Source organism: Myodes glareolus, chromosome 15 (assembly GCF_982192425.1).
Source record: "Myodes glareolus chromosome 15, mMyoGla1.1, whole genome shotgun sequence".
NCBI lineage: Eukaryota > Metazoa > Chordata > Mammalia > Rodentia > Cricetidae > Myodes > Myodes glareolus.
In genome coordinates this window covers 21,099,374-21,121,110 of record NC_142040.1, presented here as the reverse complement: position 1 = coordinate 21,121,110, position 21,737 = coordinate 21,099,374, and the positions used below count along the sequence as shown (strand labels likewise).

The 21,737-nt window shown below is 44.8% G+C and overlaps 1 protein-coding gene and 1 pseudogene across 1 annotated transcript in view; both read right to left on the bottom strand.

Moving 5' to 3' along the window:
- The window catches only part of Arsb (arylsulfatase B), a 169,736-nt gene that overhangs the window by 45,560 nt on the left and 102,439 nt on the right, over positions 1-21,737 (bottom strand). The window contains exon 6 of the mRNA XM_048455942.3: positions 16,200-16,270. Coding sequence (XP_048311899.3) covers positions 16,200-16,270 — 71 coding nt within the window. The remainder of the gene's footprint in view (positions 1-16,199; positions 16,271-21,737) is intronic.
- LOC125414136 (small nucleolar RNA SNORA24) lies at positions 18,440-18,558 on the bottom strand (annotated as a pseudogene).

Below are 21,737 nucleotides of genomic sequence, written 5' to 3'. Positions count from 1 at the left end.
TGTAGGAGTAAATGCTCGAGGCCCATCCTAATAGAGAGTCAGACACAGCAGGAAAGGGACTGGACAGTCACCTGCATGTCTAGAACACAGCCCAGGCTGATGAGAAGACTATGCAGCAGACTCCATCAATCGCTCCGTCTAACATAGAAACCCAGAGACTGTCTCCCACTCGGATAGCCCACCACATCCACTGCTCACCTGCGGCAGCTGCTGAATGAGTTCCTAGTATATTTGTAGTTTCAATACGAAGTGTCCCCTCTCAGTCTCATACATTGAGGGGTGTGACTCCCAGTAAAGTGAATGAACTCTGAGAGTCTCGATCTGATGAGTGGATTCATCATGGTGGGCTGACAGTGTGACGGCGTTATTGGGGGAGATGGTGAGAGACAGGAGGTGAGGAAGGAGGAGGTAGCTAGGCGAATCTGTGGGGCTCTAATCTTGCCCTGGTCCCTGTCTACAGCGAAGAAAAGAAGGGAAGCCCCTCTGCCTTGTGCTTCCACCACACAAGGCTCTGCCCAAGTGCACAGCCAACCATGAAACGAAGCCCCTGTGACCTAATCTGTTTCTCTCTTCAAGCTGTCCACGGCCAGTCCTCTGTCATAGTGATGGAAAGCTAACTTAACAAGTCCTCGAGAGTTTTCCAACAGTTTGCTGTTATCTAACAGAGATAAGCTATCGGTACTAATTTTAATAGAATCCATCCATTATATTCACTGGCTAGATAAGAACAGCCTGAGGCATACAAAAGCGTGCCAAACTATGAGAGCACTCCTGAGGAAGATGAACATATAATTTAGAGGTAAAGGACAGCACAACCAAGAACATTCACTGAAGAGCTTAACCCAATAGCATCAACTCCATATTCATCTCCTGTGCAGACCTGGCTGGCTGGACACCTGCTTTATATTCCAATCTGACCTCAGACCTCCACAGTGCAGCCTTAGTTTCCCCGCTAGTATACCAGGTGTGCACTGCCACACCTGGCTTCTCAGCTTCCTGCTAGGACACCAGGTGTGCACTGCCACACCTGGCTTCTCAGCTTCCTGCTAGGACACCAGGTATGCACTAGCACACCTGGCTTCATTTGCAAGTTTTAAAACACATTTTAAAAGGACTCATGTGTGTGGCAAAAAAATAAAAAATACAATGATAACAAAATGCTGATGATGAAATTACAAAAATACACGAATACCCTTTGGATAGAGGCGATTCTAAACAGGAGAGGCCATAGCTTATTGCAATTCTGATTTGCATTTCCCTCAGAATTAGAGATGCCAAGTGGTTCTTCCTAGACTAGCTGGACATTTGTATATCTTCAAGGAATAACTTCTATTCAGGGCCTTTACCTATTTCTTTTCTTTTCTTTCTTTCTTTTTCTTTTTTAACATGAACTGATTTCTTGCTATGGAGGTATAGGTGTTCTTGTGAAGTTTGGAGAGTAACTTCATCCCAGATACTTGATTGGCAAATATTTATTTGCAACATTTTCAGTGTTTTATACCCAACTTGTAGCTGTGTAATACACACCAGGGAGCTGCCTGGCAGGTCTACAGGGCCCCTAAACAGTGTGGTCATCTCTCCATCACTCTGACCAGGTTCCACACAGAACCTACAGCCAAGGGAGCGCCCATCCTCCGTAACTCTGAGTCTCCCCCTCTCTCCCTGTGGTTCTGGGGTTCCAGGAAGGATGGCAGAGCTGGGCCTACTTAGCAGAAGCAACAGGTTTCAGGCCCCTTCCAGAAATGTGAGCAGCCCTTCATTTTCTCCTTTCACCTCTCCCATTTCTCCCTGAACAGGGACCATTTTGCAAAGCTTCAGACTGAAGGGAACACAGCAGGCTCTGGGCCCAGAACTCCTGCATGCTCTAGAACCGGCACCCACAGTCTCCGGCTCAGTTCTCCAGCATCTTTCTGGTTTTTCTGTACCTTCCACAACCTGTCTTGCTCTGCTAGACACTCCTAGGCCTGGCGGTTTCAGGTGGCTCTGTGCTCCATGGTGGAATATGTTTTAGGGGACAGTCATGAAGGTGACCCCCTGCCCGGCAGAGGGGATATTTGGTACAAAAGTGGAAGACAGATGAGTCCAAGAAGACCTTGTTAGCAATTTTTCTGGCCAGGGTAGAACCTCTTTCATATAGATATGCCATGCGTGTGTCTTGCGCCTAAACACACCTTGAACAGAGAGATGGTCTTTGGGTCATCTGCATCTGGACAACTTCCTGTTGTCTCATCTCTTCCTCTCGCTCTTCTCAAGCGCAGCAAAAGGCAGCTTGTCTCAGTGCCCACCCAGCACCTCAGAAAGCTTCTCAGCCAGTCAAAACCATGGCCACCTGAGGGTCATACTGAGGAGGAGGCGGGTTGCAGAGAATGCAAAGGGTGAACAGCAAATGTTTATTTGGGAGACAACTGCTTCTACACCTTAGCAGTGGTCACGCTCAGTCTATGTGATGTGTACCTTGTCCTTCTGATGCGGCCACTTTCCCATGACTGCCAGGGAGTCAGCCTCCAAGGGGATGGTCAGCACAGGTCAAGGACTAGTGTCACGGACTGGGTGTATAGGCTGGGTATCGACCCTAGTGTTCAGTGAGACGGTTCTAACACATCATTTGCTGCATGACTGTAGGCACAGCCTTGGCTTTCTCTGAGCCCTGGTGTTTTCCTTTGCAAAAGAAAGGAACTGATTGCTTGTCCTGCCAGTGGCTGTGGGCTCTAGCATGGCTTGGAGTCTCTGCCCCAGGTCTCTGCTCCTCCTGGCTGAGTGAGGCCCAGCTAGGACATCCACCCTAGTGAGGAACTGAGGAACTTCAGCCTTTCTATCTGTGTGCTTCTAGAACACCAAAATGGGTGTCTGCCTGGCTCAATAGCAAAGGGATGCCTGACCCCAGCTAGGGAGGGATCTGAGAGGATGTCAACTCCAGGCCACCATCGGAAGAGCAAGTCATCCACCTCTAACGGTGCAGACTGTGATTTCTACATCACTGAGTGTTCAGTCAAATAGGAAGTGCTGGAATGGCTGCTTCCTCACTCACTGTGTGCTCAGTAGATGTCAATCTGCAACTGAAGCAATTCAGGCGTGAAGGGTCTTTTCTACGTTTGACAGCGACAGTACTCTTGGCGTAATCCTGCTTAGTGTTCTTGGCCTTCTAGAACTACTAAATATATGAAATGATCCCAGAAGGATGGGCCTCTGAGTCTGGGGTGAGGTGTGTGTATGTGTTTGGGGTGGGGCAGGGCACTTCTGGGTATGCCTATACTTATGCCTATAGGGGACTGGTTTGTGATTCAGTCTGTCTGATGGGGCCTAGCTGTATCTCTCTGCCTGGCACTGAACACTCAAGTCAACCCTGCTTCCAGACGAGCAGGTTCTTTGTGCTGTAGTGGTGAGAGACAGTAGTCTGTTGTTCCCTACCAGCCAACTGAGTTACCATGAAACATTTGCACAAGGAGGCCATAATGCATAAAAAGGACCTCAGTTCCAGCAACCGTGCCTTAACGTAGTCACTATGCAAAAAGTGGAAAAAAGTGATGTGTGTGTGTGTGTGTAAATGACCCACAAGAGGGGAAAGGCATTTACAGAATGGGAAATACTCTTAGCAAATCATGGAGGTTGTAAATAGTTAAGAGTTAAGGAATTCCAACTACTAAAGAGTTTAAAATCCACACAAGGGACTAGAGAGATTTCTTAGTAGTTAAGCGTACTGGCTGTTGTTCTAGAGGATCCTAATTCATTTCCCAGTATGCACATGGAGGCTCATAACTATCTGTAACTCCAGTTCCAGGGGATCTGACATCCTCACTCAGATATATATGGAGGTAAAACATCAATGCATATATAATTAAAAGAAATGAATCATTTTTAAAAAATCGACATAACTCAACAGGAAAACCGTAACCAGCCTCATTAAAAAGTAGGTGAAAGGCTTGAAAAGACATTTCTCCAAAGAAGGGTTATATCTGTGAGCTAGCAGAGGGGGAGCATGCAGCAGCAGTGCGGCAAGTCACACAGGGTGAACAGGCCCGGGAGAGCCGCAGTGCCTTTCTGTGCTGTGCCCAGAGCTCACAGTGCCTTGGGTAGGTGCTGCCACATTTATCCAGGGAGCAGACTTGGAGTTAAGTATTCTCGTTACAACTGAAAAATGCTTAGGGGGAGTAAATAATAAAGAACAGAAGTTAATAGAAAATCCAGACAATGCAGAGGACCAGCAAAGCTTGAAGAATCTCCTCTGAATGAGCTAATAAAATGGGCCAGTCTTGAAGCATTACTCATTGAAAACAAAAGCACAAACATGTAATATTACAAAAACAGGTGGCAATGGTGACAGCAAGAACTCTGGGATGTGTGGGGATTAACTGTGTGAAGTCACTGTGCCTGAAAGTTAATCAAGGTCAGACGAAACAGAGCTGCAGCAACAGGAGCTGGCCTGTGTTTCCCACAGCCAACTACTTTACATTGATGATTTTTGAGAAAACTTCTCATTGTATCTCAGGCAGTCCTGAAACTTGTAGCTGATGGAAGACACTGAACTTTTGCTCCTCCTGCCTCCATCTCCTGTGGAGGTGCTGTGTTAATGGGTGTAGCCTTGGACTCCAGGCCACAAACCCGGAGTTTCATGCATGCTGGACAAATCTCTACCAACTGAGCTGCAGGGCCAGATGTACACTTTGGAAAAAGACTATTAGCTTTAAAAAAGTTTTGTTTGCTTAAAGGCAGGGTTTTTAACTCTGTAGCCCTGTGTTACCCAGAACCCCGTTGGGATCAGGCTAATTTCAAAGCTGTGGCAATCCTTTTGCCTCCACTTCCTGAACGCCGGAATGACAGGTATGTCTGTCTCACCATGCCTGGTTTATATGGTGCTGGGATTTGAACCCAGGACTTCAGGGAGAAACCCTATGTGAAAAACAACAAAATGCCACAGCAAGCTTCACTCTTAATGGTGTCAACAGTGAAAGTTTTCTCTCCGACAAGCATCCTCGCCATCACCCACCGCTATCCAGACTCCCTGCACAATGAGATGAAACAAAGGCGCGAAGGCAGAGGGGTGAAAAGGAAGCAACAAGCTACCGTGGCCACAGGTATTTCTCCTGCTGGGATCAAAACACAAACCCATTAGACTTGAGTTTAACAACAATGTGGATTAGATATAAAAGCAACCGTCTGTTAAATGTCTAAACTTCAATGGCAGGGCTGGGGTCACAGGCTAGTAGTATCCTGAATTCCGTCCTTAGCAACTCCCATCTCTAAAAAAACAAAAAGCAAACAAACAAAAAACCTCTGCTATGTACCTCCGGTTAGCTAACAGAATTTAGAAAGAAAAGTAACCCCTGACACCAGTAATAAAACACAAAACACAAGGTACCTAAAAAATGATTGACAATGTAAAACCTCTGGCGCTTGTGGGCAGTCCCTCAGGAAGGGCGGAATCGACAGCAAAGCACTTTGTCCATGAAGAGGACAGTCTGCCACTGCTGCAAACCCCCAGTCTCACGAGTGCTATTCTCTATCTGTAAGTCTACTTGTTTTCATTCTGGTATACCTAAGAGCCAACAGTAAATGATTAAACATTTATAAACAGCCAAGGACAAATGATTAAACCTTTGTGAAACTGGAATATTGGTGGGCAGATGAATGTAAAGAATTCTGCAAAATGAAAATTTAAAATTTACATTTAAAATGTGTCCTTTAAAAAGCATTGTATTTACTTGTTTTATGTGTGTATGCATCTGTGCGTGCATGTGCCCCAGTGTGAGGAGTGGGCAGTCAGGACCCTGAGGGAGTCAATGCTCCCCCTTTGCCATGTGAATCCCAGGGATCGGATACGCAGGGCTGTTGGATGCTTATACTCAGTTTACTTTTTCATTTTCAAATCCAGTTCTGAATCCTGGATCATAAACTTGTGCTCCCTACATTACGCTCCTGGACCCTGTCAGCTGGCAGACGATGCTAACCATCAGGGAAATCATGCACAATTTTTTTATGCGAGTGAAACTTTGAAAATATCCTAAATATGCAGGATTAGGGAAATTGTTGAGCAAAGCATTTTATTGTAGAAGTGGTAGATTCATCTCATATACTACCAACCTATGTGACCATTCATAAAATTATTATACAAGAATTCTAAAAATTAGTGCCTATATGAGCTTATGTTAAATTAACTTCAAATTTATGATTTGAATCCTGTAAGAATGTGTTTATATGTGTCGTCTAATGAATCAAATCACGAGAGAGAACTGTAAAAGACATATTAAAACATTTGCAAGGCTTATTTTAGGGTGGCCAGAGTGTCCTAATATGATTTTTACCGCTGTCTTTGATGTTTCCTGTGTGTCCACGGTCCCACTTTAATGCATTACTTGCACAAGAGCCATTAGGCGGCTCCCACCGCTGGCAGGATCAAGTCCCACTCCCGAGGCTGGCCAGCCCTTACTCAGATGTTTTCCCTCTGCCCCTGAGCAGGCTTGAGTGTGCCTACACACACAGCCTGCCACTTCCTGAGGTGATCCTTTCTCCTCCAGCAGCTCCCTGAGGTGAAGAGCCAGCCCCTCCTCTCAGCCAAGCCTTTGGGAGAGGGTCCTCCTGCGTTCAGCGTAACTCCATCAGATTCCATGGAAACCACTGACAATTAGCCAAATATAGCTCACATTATCTCTACCACTCCTTCCTCTGTTATTTAAATTTATTAAACCCGTACATTATTCTTTTCTCCAACTAGCTTCCAGACGACTCTGTGTTTTTTTTTTTTCATAAAATCCAGGACAATTGAGTATTTGTCATAGACAGAGTAATGCATTCCATCCCTCCAAACCTTCACATCCCCAACCCCCATACACCCCACCCCCACACCAAAGAGTCCCTTCTCCCAATATTCCCAGCACCTGTGAATGTGTTGGACTACAGGATAAAGGGCAATTCAAGGTATAGCTGGAAGAGACTGCTGAGCAGCTAGTACCCAAATTGCGGGGGAGGGGGGGCAGGCTGGCTATTCAGGTGGGCCAGCTCATCCTGGGAATCACAGCAAGAGGGACAGGACAGGGGGTACTGTGAAGGGAAGAGGGGCTGGAGGCATGCCGTATGAGAAACGTTCAATCCTCAGAGACAGATTAGGGGACGCACCTCTCCCTGGACCGGTGGGGCAGTGGTTAAGCACTGTCGGAGCACAGCTGAATTCTGTTCAACTACTGTTCCTGTGAAGAAGTCATTCTAAGTGTCTTAGCCAGTGTTTCTTTCCCTGTGTTTGGCTACAATGTATCTAGCCTGCTTCCTGGCTGCCAGGCCAGCCTCACAATCGGCCACCATGCTTTCCCACCGTGCTTTCCCTGCCACAACCGGCTGTATCGCCTCTGGAACAGAATGTCAACATAAACCTGTCTTCCCTAACTTGCTTCTCATCCGGATGTTTTATCTCAGCCACGGAAAAGTTTAAAGCTATGGTTTAGATGTCTTGTTGTGGCAGAATGAAAGAAAAGGAATCAAAGTATTTAGTTGGAAACGAGAGAGTTTGCCTCCTCGGTCACTCTGGGGCCAGCACACACGTAAAAGAGGGCTATGGTTTGAGTGTGTCCCCAGTCAAGCTGAAGGCTTGAGTCTCAGGTGATGCCACCATTAAGAGGTGGGGCTTAGTGCCAGGTCATTAGGCCATGGAGGGGCAATGCTGCCCTCTTCAGGAAATGAGGTCCTTGACTGTAAGCAAAGACAAGGTTGGCCCTCCCCTCGGGGCTCCCAGGATCACCACCTGGTCACGCCCTCTCACACGCACTTCTACATGCTACCCCCTACAATGTGACACAGCCAACAGGGGTCGCACCAGAGGGAGCAGATGTCAGTGTCACCCTTAAATCTCCAGAACCATAAGCTGAATGCACATCCTTTGTTTACAAATTATCCAGTCGCAGGCTTTTGTTTGTTTGTTTGTTTTGTTTTAAAAGGTGTTTTTCTATAGCAATGAAACGCAATAGGGTTATAGAGCAGTAATCCCACAGCGATGTGCAGAGGGAATTTGGTGAGGCAGCTGGCCCTCGGTCAAATGGCCTCACTCCCAGAGACAGGGCCAACCCAAACCCTTCAGTCAGCCTCCGTCCTCTGACGCCAATTACCCTGATTTCTCCAAACATCAGACTGGGGCCATGGGATTTGCTAGCGTTGTATAGCCAACATCCACGGTGAGGATTAATTAGCACGCTTAAAGTGCTGTGGTTTGGGTTTGGTTTCTGTATTTTCTCAGGAGGAAAGCCAGCTCAAGACGGAGAGTTAGCAGCAAAGGTTTGATGGATGTCGCTTGAGATGTGCTGTGTGGAGGGGAGGAGACAGGGCTTGCGGCGGCTATGGGGCTGCTCAAGGGATCAACAGAGTCACACCCGGGAACAAGCTGGAGAGCTCCCCAGAACGGGGAGGGGGGAGGAGGCCTAGGCCTCTGAAAATTCAAACAGAGAAAACGAACCTGTGCCTGGGCTCTGTGAGGGAGAGCACAGAGTGACCCATGGCAAGGGGTGTGTGAGAAACTACAGGTGACAAACACCGGCAGTTCAGCAAGCATCCTGAAGTATGAAAGTATGAAATAAACTCCCTGCTGAAAGAAAGAATTCAACGGACACGGCGGGTTCTGAGGGTCTGTGGGTCTGAAGCTGACAGTTGAGAAGCCATTTACACCCCCACCTCTCTGCCCGACACAGGGTCACAACGTTGCACACATCATGGTCTGTCTCTACCAGCCCTGAGTAACTTTTCAAACTCCACCTCATACATCATTTCTGACTAGGAACGTGACATGTGCTCATGGTTGGAACCGAAAATTGTAGAAATACATAAAGTAGAAAGTGCAGCACCCTCCCCACCCCAACAACCATGATATACCTGGTGCTCACAGCAGAGAGATCTGTTTACAGAGAAGCCCTGTAAACTGCCCTCAGTTTGTTGTTGACAAAACAGATGAATGGAAGAACTCATCCCAGGCGCTCAAGAAAGGAGTCAACCTATCATTGGAACCCAAGCCTGACACTCTACACACTGATACCGCCCATCCCAATATTCCTTTTTCTGCCTTCAGTGTAATAGCACAAGGCATGAGCAGGGTGCCCAGACTCAGCTCTACAGTCAGAAGCAACCACCATCCAGAGCCAGATTACATGTGAAGCTAGTAAGGCTGGTGTCACCATGAGAGCCATTCTCCCAGGTTCACTGAAATATAGCACACCCCAGCAGGCCATCATTGAGATGAGCTGTCACTATAGTTGACCCAGCTCTGATCAAACCGGTGAAGGACAGGAAATGAGAGAGGCCTGGAATCAGTAGGGTTGGAAATGTGTGAGGGGAGGAGTCCCGAGGTCAAGCTCCGCTGTTTAAGAGTTACAAAGGACCTAAAACCTTGGTCTCCCCATCTGGGCTAGGAAAAGGAGGTAGGGGGTATCAGACTGACAGCGCAGATGCCTCCAGGACTTTGCTGTTCTATGCAATAATGCGTAGCGTGTGACTGGCACAGCCTACCGTACTCACCACGTTCTGCAGAAAGATAGGCAGCTAATCTGAGACTGGGTGAGATCATCACTGCTCTTGCTAGCTGTGTAATCAAGGGAATCAGTGGTCACAGACTCACTGATCAGCATACATTTCCATATGTGCCAGGCACTGAGCGAGCTATACAGATGATGTCGCATCTACTTGGAGCATGTATCTCTGAATGGGAAACAGGTGAGCATGACTAGGAAAGATGTGAGCATGGCATGATATACTCAAGAGAACAAGAGCTCCTGGTCTTCAGAAGCCTGCGGAAACTAAAGGAACTAAAGTCTGGAGCGATCTGAAAAGTCCTCTACAGGCGCTCCTTTAAATGCACATTCCCGCCACGAACTGCTCCTAGATCTGTCCCCCGACCCTTTCCCGATGGACACCTGTCCGAAACACGTCTTTCCTCCTCCACTGAGTTATTTGCAAGAGATGATCTGGCCACAGAAATAACCAATACAGAAAACTGGCATCGGAGAGCGAAGTGAGGCTGTTGCCATGACAACAGCTGACAGGAACAACTTAGGAGACAGGGCTTATTTCAGCTCACAAGGTGAAAGATCTTGGTCTGGTTCCCACTCGCTTGCCTCTGTGAGGCTGACCTCATGACCTCGGGAGCAGGTGGGGAGGAGATCTGTCTAGATGATGGCAGAAAGAAAGCCGAGAGAAATGCTGGGGCCACAGTTTGGTTTGTAACTTCCAAAGGTACGGCCATAGTGGTCTGCTTCTGCCAACCAGGCTGTTTTCTATTCAGATTTGAAAATGGGTGAGTCTTGCACCCCCCAGCAGATGTGGAAACTGTACTAGAGAAAATGTCTGTATGGGGGAGTGTATTAGTGAGGGTTTCTCTTGCTGCGAAGAGACACTGTGGCCATGGCAACTCTTACAAAGGAAAACATTTAGTTGGGGCTGGCTTACAGCTCAGAGGTTTAGTCCATTATCACCCTGGCGGGACATGGTGGCATGCAGGAAGTCTTGGTGCCAGAGAAGGAGCTGAGAATTCTACATCTTGGTCTGCAGGCAACAGAAGAGACTGTGTACCACATTGGGTGTAGCTTGAGCATATGAGACCTCAAAGCCCACCCCTACAGGGATACACTTCCTCCAACAAGGCCATACTTCCTAACAGTGCCATTCCATATGTACCATGCAGTCAAACCCATGAGTCTATGGGGGCCATTCCTATTCAAACCACCACAGGAGGAGAGGAAGCCATGCCCCATTTCCACCATCATCACCAGCAGAAGCAACATCTCAGAGCCACACCCAAAAAGAAGAGGCCTTCCACCTGAGCTCATAGCAACGCTGCACTGAGCCATTTCAGAGTGGGCTTTCGGTGATAGGGATTATGCTTACTTCTGCTAGCGTCCTTCACCAATAGTTGGGCTCCTGCTAGCACAACTCGTGTGTGTGTGTGTGTTTGTGTGTGTGTGTGTGCATGTGTGTGTATGTGTGAATTACGTATGCACATGTCATACAACTGGAGTATTCTGGAGTTCTCATGATGATATCCGACATCGAGGTGAGCTGTGGTCTCAGCTTGAGAGGACCAGGACCAACCTGACAGCTGCAAGCTGAGGTCACTGTAGTGGTTTGTCCCATGATCTGAATGGTGCTGGGAAGTATGGAATCTGGGACTGGAGAGCCCTCCGTCTATGCAAGCTAAATTCAGACCCAGCGTCACAGCTGCTTCCCCAGTCCCCTCCAGGCTTTCCCATAACTCACTGTGAACAGCGCCATCCGTTCCCTCAAGTCCTCTCTGGCTACGTCTGCTGCCCACTTCTAGGGAAAGACACTGGGTCTAGGTCACATCCCCAAAAGGAAAGGCATAGAGGTATGGGGTGGTCTGCCCTCCACAGGCAGTGTCATTGGTCCTGCCCCGAGTAGAGGCCCAGAGAGCAGAGGCCCTGAGCATAGAGAGGCCAAGAGAGCAGAGACCCAGAGAGTGGAGACCCTGAGCAGAGAGAGGTCTAGACAGCAGAGGCCCTGAGTGGAGGCCCAGAGAGCGGAGTCTTGGAAAGCGGAGGCCCAGAAAGTAGAAGCCCTGAGCGGAGGCCCTGAGCAGAGAGAGGCCAAGAGAGCGGAGGCCCAGACAGCAGAGGCCCTGAGAGAAGAGGCCCGAAGAGCCGAGGCACAGAGAATAGAAGGAGGGCAATTGCTATCTCTCTCTCCTGCTCAGTGAACACCTCCCCTGCCTGAAAGCCTCACGTGAGAGCAGCTGAAGTTCCAGCTAAGGGATTAGACACTAATCCCTTCTAATGGACAGCTTTGGAATCGGACCTCTGGGAGTCCATGGTGGAAATGTGGTTATATCTAGTCCCCAATTTCAGCTCACTTCCAAAACAATGAATGAGTACAAACATTAAGCAGGCAGAGATTAGTCATCTTGGAGGCCACTGAAGATAGACCCCCTTCCTCATGGCTGACTTTGGACCCTTTTTTTCTCTGCTAACACTAGAAAGGAAAACATTACAACTGCCTCTCCTTAGGCCGTCTAGTCAAAAGAATGGAATACCTCTGGCCCTGAGAGGAGATATAACATTCTGATCTCCTCCAAAGACTACAACATTATATACTATGCTGTCTCTTCCCTTGAGCTTGGCCTGTCAGTCACACGGCCAGAGTCTACTCTCCAGGAAAGCTCATTCACCTAATAAAATACTGAGGAGATGGGAGGAATAATTATCCCTTAATGAGATAATGTGCTCACTTATACTTCCATAAAGTCTCTCCCCTGATGCATTGCTTGCACATCTTCACTGCTAAGCTGCCTGCTTTTTGAGTTCTAAACTCCAAAAGTATAATTTTTCCTTCTTTTTCTGTGCCTTTTTCCAAAAGTTCAGGCATGTTTTCCCCATCTAAGTGTGCACTCCCTAGCATCCTGCTTTCTCGCTCATCCTCTGAAGCCCCACACCCCACTTTTCTGCCCTGCAGTTGCTTGCCAACCTCCCTCCACTTGCGACCATGCCAGGTCTCATGGACCCCAACTCCGAGGGCATGACCTTCCCTCTTCATTCTTCTCCACCTACGCCCATTCAGCAGCTGCCAAAATTTACGGCTGGAATGTACTGTTTTTCTTTCAAACGCTAATAAAATGGTCCCTGAGCTTCCCTCTGAGTCTGTTTTTAAATTCTTTTATTAATGGGACAGCTAGCCTAAGGAGGGACCCCAGTTTCCCTGGATGTCCCTGCTACTCTAAAGAGGGCTTAGGAAGAGCCAGCTTCTGTGGGAACCTGGGGGGACGTGGAAGGCGGGGCTCCCCTGGGAAACAGCCAGTTCACACAGTGTATGAGGTGAGGCGACATTGATACAGGAAAGAGGACAGGGCTCAGAGAGGTGAACGGGATGTAGCAATAACAAAACCATGTATCATCCCAAACTAGTCTATTGTTTATAATGCTTCTAAGGTTCTTATTTCTATCCATTCACGTGTGACTGTGCCTGAAGCAACATTGCTGTTTGTGAACAAGTGCTCCCTCGCAGTGTGCTCCCTAACCATCCTCCCCTGAGTCTGATACTCAGTCTGGGAGACACTAGAGTTGTAGCCAACCATGGCTCTGCAGTCACACAGATTAATATCAGCCCTTCCTTGATACACTAAATCGGCTGCTTCCTGATTTCACAAAAGTTTCTAAAATATCTATTTGGCTTTCCAGATGTTGATGTCCTCTAAATTAAAATTTTCTTGTAATTGGCTTTATTTTTTTCCCTGCAAATAACTGAATAGAAAAGAAAGCAGGTTCGTGTCTTCATGGTAAAAAGCAGCAGACACCAAAGGTAGTTTTTTTTCTGATTTTGCCTCACAGCAGACTGAAGTGATTCAGACATAGCAGAAAAGGCCTGCAGGGTCATTCTGTATGAGAAGGAGGTGGGCATGGCGCTCCCTATAGACATAGACAACAAAGAGCATCTCACTTCTGTGAGCCAAGCTGGTGAGGAGGCCAACCTCAAGGGGCTTCTTTATAGGAGGCCAAATCGTGTCTCTGAATTAATGACTGCAATTATGGAACTTAGCACAGCTACAAATAACATATTGGAAACATTCAGGCAGCTAGGGGTGAATTCCCCTGTCCTGACTTCCACACTCCTACTAACCTGCATTGTGCAGAAACCTCTTGCCCATGTGATTATTTTGCTAGGAGTATTTTAGGGAGGGCAGTCGAAAGTAATGGCAGGTTACAATAAGAACCTTGCTGCAAACAGGGTTGTGATGGCCACATAAGAAGCTGGCTCTAGGTTGTCACTTCTAATGCCAAATTAAACTATAGCCCAGAAAGTGCACAGGCTATCTATCTATCGATTGATCTATCTATCTATCTATCTATCTATCTATCTATCTATCTATCTATCTATCTACCTATCTGGTATGAGGATTTAGCAAATGGAAACAGTCCACAGCCATTATGTGGGAAGCATATTCCAGCTGCCCTGGACCAGGACTCTATGAGAAGTTTTTAAATCTACTCCTGCATTTGCTCTGCTCTCCAGACACCCCAGGAGATTCTGGTATTCCTGGAATAGGCCAAGTCTCTTAGGTGTGCAGGGACAGGGAAAGTCACCTTGTAGCCTTCAGGGGAGGATGGTTAAGGAGCACGCTGCGAGGGAGCACCTGTTCATAAACAGCAATGTTGCCTCAGGCACAGTCACACGTGAATGGATAGAAATGAAAACCTTAGAAGCAGGTCTCTGATCCTCTGTGAAGTGGATAAACTTATTTTCTAGCACCTTCCAGAATAGCACTTGTAGACCAACAGAAATATAATGCAAACCACATATATAATGCTAAGGTTTCCATCAGTCACACTTTATAAAAGGAAAAAGAAACAGAGGAAGTATTAATAGTATATTCAACTGAACATACTCAAAGGACTGTCATTTCATAGCATTCCAACATGTATACATCATATGTATACATTCAACTTAACATATTCGAAATACTGTCATCACAACATATATGCACCATATGTATACCTAGCCTTCAAAGCCTGATACATATCATATTTTATACTTAGAGCTGATCTCTCAATCCATAATTAGCTACATTTCAAGTGCTCAGTAGCCACATGGAGCTAGTGGCTACCAGAGTGGAAAGCACAAATCTAGACTATTTGGGCTGTCCTCAGGGACTAACCCATAGTCTTGCCCCTACCATTAATGTAATTTTACTCTAGAAGAGACATTTCTTGCCTGTTCTTAGAACACTTTCCTTTTCTAGATTGAATGCATCCACCTGGGTCTGGTGGTGTTTAGCTTTTAAAAATTAACATAGTATTAGATTTCATACGGCATTTTCAAACATAATTTGTTTTTCCTATCCATCCTCCTATTCCCCCATCACCGGATGCCCTTTCTAAAGCCCCTCTTTCCCCTTGCATGGTCCTCTTTCCAGTTGCATGACTATACCTACACTCACATGCATTCATCTGTCTAAACAGTAACAGCTAAGAGTTGCTCATGGAAGAGAACATGTTCGCTTGCTTAATATCATAATTTCCAGATTCACCCACTCTCCTGGAAATTTCACATTTTTAATTGCATCTAATCCCTTTCACAGTTGTCCACTCTGTGATCAAGTAATGATTAGTGAATGCTGATCAAGGTACTGAGCATTTGGGTTAACTGATGAGGGCCAAAATACAAACAAGTCCTAGATCTTGCCACCCAGACCCTTCACATCAGAGAAAACCATATGCCCAATCAGACTATGTGTCTGATGCTATGTAGAGCCACTAAGAAACACTGAGGAAGGAACAACTGTGTGTCATGGGGCCGCTGGAATGCTCTGGAGACTACAGAGAGGCAGGTAACATGTATTGAGTTTTGGGACGATATAATTCACGATGGGCTTTGAAATGGCGAGCAGGACAGGTAATGCTGGGCAACAGCATGATGAGGCCAGGTGAGAGGGTGCTGGGTGCTCAGTGATGTCATCAGGTTAACCCTCTGAGCAGGAATGTGTAAGGGGCGGGCTCTTGTGGTCACATGGAAAGGATGAAGAAGTAAAGAGAGTTGGTCGTGGCAGTCCAATGTCTGGGAAGGAGGTGGCATGGCCCCCACACCAGTGTGGCAGTCCAATGTCTGGGAAGGGGGTGGCATGGCCCCCACACCAGTGTGGCAGTCCAATGTCTGGGAAGGGGGTGGCATGGCCCCCACACCAGTGTGGCAGTCCAATATCTGGGAAGGGGGTGGCATGGCCCCCACACCAGTGCAGTGAATGTGACAACACCCCCTGAGGAACTGACAAGGCTCCGGCATGCAGCAGGCGCGATGACCTGAATGACCCCCAGGACAGTTAGGAAACTCACACCTGTGAGATTCTGCAGGTTCTGTGCAGCATCTGGCCAACCCTATCAGAGGCTGTGAAGGACACAACCCCAGAGATGGACTGTGGCATTTTTGACGGTGAGTTTTCTGTAAAAAGGTTCTGGAACTCTTAGGCGACACAGGCAATGATACGATATTGGTGGTGGAAAGGGAACTCGGGGCTCCTTTGAGCTCCTGCTACATACAGCCAGCAAATGGCAGAGGCAGAACTTACTAACTTCCCAGAACACTGAAGCCACTGCGAGATCACCAGAACAAGTGTCAGGAAGAGAGGTTGAGACCAACAGTAACTCTGGTGGTGGAGAGCGCTAGGCTAGCGCACGAGGATCTACTAAAACACGGAAGAGCATTTAACGCAGCAGCGGTGGCTGGGTACTCACACGGTGAACTGTCAAAGAAGTCCCGGTCAATGTTATGCAGCAGCTCCACTCTGGGGGATGGGACTCCTTCGCTGGAAAAGAATTTTTAGGAAAAGTTAACTTCCTCTCAAATGGGTATGCACTGTTTCGTGACTTCTTTTCTTGATGCCTACAGAAAATAACAAATCTGCCAGTAAACAATCTTATCACAATTCCAATGTACCTAATAGCTGTGGATGGTGGATCCTCATGGGGTCATTTGTCTACATCATAACAGCTATTGAAAGCTCCACATAAAAATGTCAGTGTCAGGCACATGAGGACACCATGGCCATATTTAAATGTAACCATTCTTTATGGAAGAAACAGAAGACTCAAGCCATCTGTGGGGATATCATACTGTGTAGAAGGAAACAAAGAACACCTTTCGAATTGGTGACACAAAAATTGCAGATGCAGCAGCCTCCTCATTAGCTGTCACAGTCTTCAAATCTTTGTCCTAGCCAAAAAAATAGACCACAGATCTATCTTTTAATTAATTAATTGAGTCACAGTCTCCCATGGCCCAGGTGGAACTTGCTATACAGCAAATGCTGGCCTTTGCTCCTGACCTTCCCGCTGAATTTCTGAGGTAGTATGCTTATCCTACACCTGGGTCATGGATTTAATAGAAATGCAGGTTAAACACATGCCTTTAAAACCTTTTTTTGAAAGAACATATAACTACTAATAGAACCTAAATTGACCAAAGAAAAAATTGATGTCTCTTAGTCCAATCTGCTTCTATTACAGGAAAGAAATTATATCCTAAGTTCTAGAAGAATATTGGACTGTATGACTTTGAAAGTAGAGTTCTTTGAAAACTGGAAGTATAAACACCCTAAAAAAAAAAACCCTGGTCATTTCATCTTGACCTTGTGGAAACTGTGAATCAGGGTAAACCACTGAAGAGAGCTGAAGACACTTGCTAATCCAGTACCTCTGCTAGGCATTGCTGGTGGCAAAATACAGTTAACATCACAGGACTCATGCATATATGAGTAAACCATAAAGTTCCTGACATAACCAAAAAGACATGATTTCCAGAAGGCCCAGGGTCCACAGCCAAACTCACAGCTAGTTCTATAATAGTTATTTCAGATTTCAAAGACAGCAACACTTCAAAGAGGTCCATCCAGCAATTTGCTACTTGGTGTTTTCCAAGTAAGAAGATGCTAAAATATAATTAATAAATTTAAAACCAAATCAAAGAACTTCAACTATCATCAGCATTTTCTAAACTAAGATTAATTTCACACATATAAACACACAGAGAGATGCAACAGGAAGGATGTAACCTGAATATTTAATGGAAATATTTTATGAGAGTTTGTTCTCGCCCTTACTCTAATAAAACATCTCCACTAGAGACCTGAAGGCAAAAACTCAGAGACGGCCCTAGTCTTCAGGGACAATACTCATGAAGGATGTTCCACAGTCCTCAGTCCTGAGAGGCAACATTGCAGGATGGGTTGGAATTGACAGCAAGGCATAGCTGCTAGGATTCTACTCTTCCTATTTTCTACTGAAAACACTTCACTGCCTACCTATGGATTCTGGAGATTGACAGCTAGTTCCAAACTAGGTTTGGTTGCCGAGGCTTTGAATGCAAGGAAGTAAAGATGTGCAAAGAGAATGGTAACCACAAGAAAATGTGACCATGAGAGAGGCTCAGCAATTAAGAGCATTCACTGTTCTTCCAGAGTAACCAAGTTCAATTCCCAGCAATCATGTCAGATAAGACTTTCTGAACCTGAAGTTTGTTGACAGTCATTGTCAATTATCCTTGGGAAAGTCTTCACAGGCAAACTTCTCAAGATGCCAACAGGATCTCCAAGTCCCCAACTGTCATAGTGTGTTATGATTCTACTTTTAAAATATGCTAATCAAGATATTTTAGCAAGGATGTGGTTAAAAGACATGCCAAAAAAATACAATACGTGACAAGTGGTTAAAACAATAACAAATATATTGAGGGATTCCAGATTATTAAGAAAACCGATTCAACATTTAGGGGAATTGAATAAAATATAAATCTTGGGTTGCCTAATTTTAAAAACAAGTAAAATCTCAAGACAAGCTCATATAATTCACATGGGTTAACCCTTTGGAAAGGGATGGATTTTAGAAATCTACACATGACTACTTAAACTTTTTACAAACATTTCAATAATCATCTAGAAAAGTATGCCCAAGACTCCAGCACCCAAGCTTCTTAACAAAAATGTTGCCAGTCATGGTTTGATACCAGATAAAGTGTGACGGTTTTGCCAATAAACAAGACTATGCTCTCCCGTGGCCAGGAAACGAGACTGCCACAGCAGCCCAAGGACATAAAGAGATGAAACTTGAAACGATGCACATGGGACTGGGGATGCAGCTTGGTGACAGAGCAGTTGCACAGGATGTACTAGACCTTGTTCTGTTCCTAGCAACACATAAAAGCAATGTTTCTGTGTATAAGAAGGGAAGATGGTAATTATGGGAATATGGAAAAACAAACACTAGACTCTTCACTGGGATGAGGAATAAGTATAATGAAACTGTATAGGACTTTGACTTTCTAACATGCTTTTAAATTGTTTGTAAATATAAACATAATCAAGAACGAGGCACTGAGCACTTGGGGAAGAGAACTATGAGTCTGAGGTCAGCCTGGGCTCTAAAGTAACCAAAAACAGCACCAACAAATGTGTTGTATGTGGAAACATCCATGATGGCACAAACAGAACACTTAAAACAATAACAAGGTTAAAGCTCGAATGCTCACATAGTCTAAGAGTGGACATAGTCCAAAGACGGGACAACTATCCATCTCAACAAATACAAAATGTATGAGTAGTATAGAAGGTATTAGTAAATATTTGGGATTTAATTGTATTCTACATATTTATACTCTATCCCAGTAACTGATCATGAGTCTTGACATTTCCTTGCAGAGTCTTCGAACAAAACTGTCTTTATCCATAGTTGGAAATGGCAATGTCTCAAGTTCCATTGCTGAAGTCATTTCCTCTGCCTTCAGGAAAGGGCTTGGGGGTCTCAATGTTTAGGATGGGGGATGGGAGTTAAGAGGACCAAGAAAGGAAGAAGGAAATTCTAAGGAAGGAGGAAATAAAACACGGGGGAGGGGAAATGTGGTTAGGAGGGTTGTGTAGTTTCCATTCTCAGTTAGAAAGTAAGTCGCCAACACAGATACATTAAAATAATTCTCTGTTGAGAAATATACCTTTACACTGTGAGAATGCACCACTGTGATTGGTTTAATAAAGAACTGAATAGCCCAAACCTAGGCAGAAAGAGGTGAGGTGGAACTTCAGGGGGCAGAGAGGTCTCATGGAAAAAAGGTGGAGTTGCCAGTCACACACAGAAGAAGCAGAGTGGGTAGTGCAGAATGAATGCAACCAAGCCTCGTAGAAGAACATAGATTAAAAACACAGGGGTTAATTTAAGCTATAAAAGATAGTTAGAAACAAGCCTAAAGTATATGCTGAGCTTTCATAATTAATAAGTCTTTATATAATGATTTGGGGGCTAGTGGTCCAAGAAAGCCTACTATATAAGGTGCCCAACATCCAACCCTGAATATTCACATAAGTCCTGAAAAAAGCTTTAAAAAAAAGTTAAGAGCATGGAGTCAAACATGGCTCTGTACACAGCTACTGGCCGCTGCCTGTGGGCTGGAGCCAGCTGCTGGAGCCATGTGCCTGCATCATGCGCTAAGTTGAGGCATGTGGCAGCTGACATGGCAGTTTAGGGTTAGTCTCACATGGTCAGAGAATGCTGCAGATGCTTAGTAAGTCTAGGTACAGACACAGAAACCTCTAAAAAGGTACAATTTGTTTAAATGTAGAAGATTTATGTAGAAGATTTCTTAGATGTAGAAGAAAGAAAATGGGCATAGACAGTCATAGAAAAAATAAATCGCTTAAAAATTTTAAAAAAGAAAATAAATTAATATAAAATAAGCCATAAGGATGGAAAATATTATAACACAGGGAGTTTGGACCTGATATTGTGTTTTGTTAATTTTGAATTTTTTGAATGCTAACAAACAGAGAATGACAGCTGCTGAGAGACACTGGATTGTGAATTATTCCAGCAGAATTAAACCATTATAGATACTTTAGGAATGCCTTAACTTTAAAATGGAACTCAGAAAATGTATTGCTTTGGGGAAGAGGTTGTTCTTTTGTTTCCACAGAAAACAAAAGACTGTGGATTCATTCAAGGCTAAAGAGGATAAAGTTTGATTGGGGGAGATTCCCTGAAAATCTTGGCTATAGAAATAAAGAAATAAATCTATAAAAATTATAAGACAGGTAACATACATTTTACCTGCTCAAACATAAAATAACAAAAAAAATCATCTTTGGCTGGCCTGTGTATAACACACAGTCGATACTTGTGTTAATGTAAATATGTATGTTAGATTTGAAAGTTTGATTGTTTTCAAAGCAAGGGGAACAGATAGCAAGAAAACTGGTGGACCAGATGATCCAGTCTCTCAGAATGCCTCTGTTGCAGTTTCCTCAGAGTTCTGCATCCAGAACAGCTTCAAGATTGCCAGCTGAGATGGTTCAGACTCACAGACTATTCCAGCCAAGACTACAGAGAAGCCTTGTGCTTTCCCATTGTACAGAGACTAGACAAGAACTGTTATGGGTAATTTTTCTAGGACGTGACCATTATCTCAGTTTTCTCAGGGTTCCCCAAAGATGCAATCACCCCCAAACAACAAGAAGCAGTCTAGAGAATATAATGCCCACATTCTCCAAGAGTGGGGTGGGTAGCTTTTGGTCATTCAATGGGTTATGGATGTTTGCCATCCTTTAGGGGGTTGGTAACCAATTATTACTATTCACAGTGAGGGAGAAAACTAAACAAAGGAGATTAGATTCAGGGATCTCATTCTGAAAAGAAAAGGGGGAATACAGAAATAATATGATAAAAGGCTATGTTATTGAATTTACTTTCAAACTAAAAAAGCAACTACTAGTCTCAAATATTTTACATTGGTATGGATTTTGTACATTGATACAAAATTTGTATTATTTTTGTTATACTGTATACATATTTCTATTCTTAAGATTTTTGTATATTGACACAAATTTTGGGTCATTTTTGTTATACTGCATATATTTCTATTCTTGTTTAACTATTGTACATATGCAGCTCACTCAACATTGTATGTAAAGTTCTAGTCTTTGAAAGCTATTAAGGATAATAAAGAAAGACAGGTTAATAGTTATTCATCTATGACAATCAAACTTGTAGTCAGGTTAGGTATGTTTTCATGACTAAATTGATATATTATAGATAGAGAGATGGTCTTCAAACACTTCAGAGACATACAGAATATGACATTTAAGATGTTTTAATAATCTAAGACTTTCCATGATGATGAGACACATCTGCTACTGGCAGCACCAAACTACTTTATAGAAGGATAATGGGCATTGAAGAACATCCATATGGAGCTTGTTTTAAATATGTCAAAGCTATCCATTTGGGCAAGAA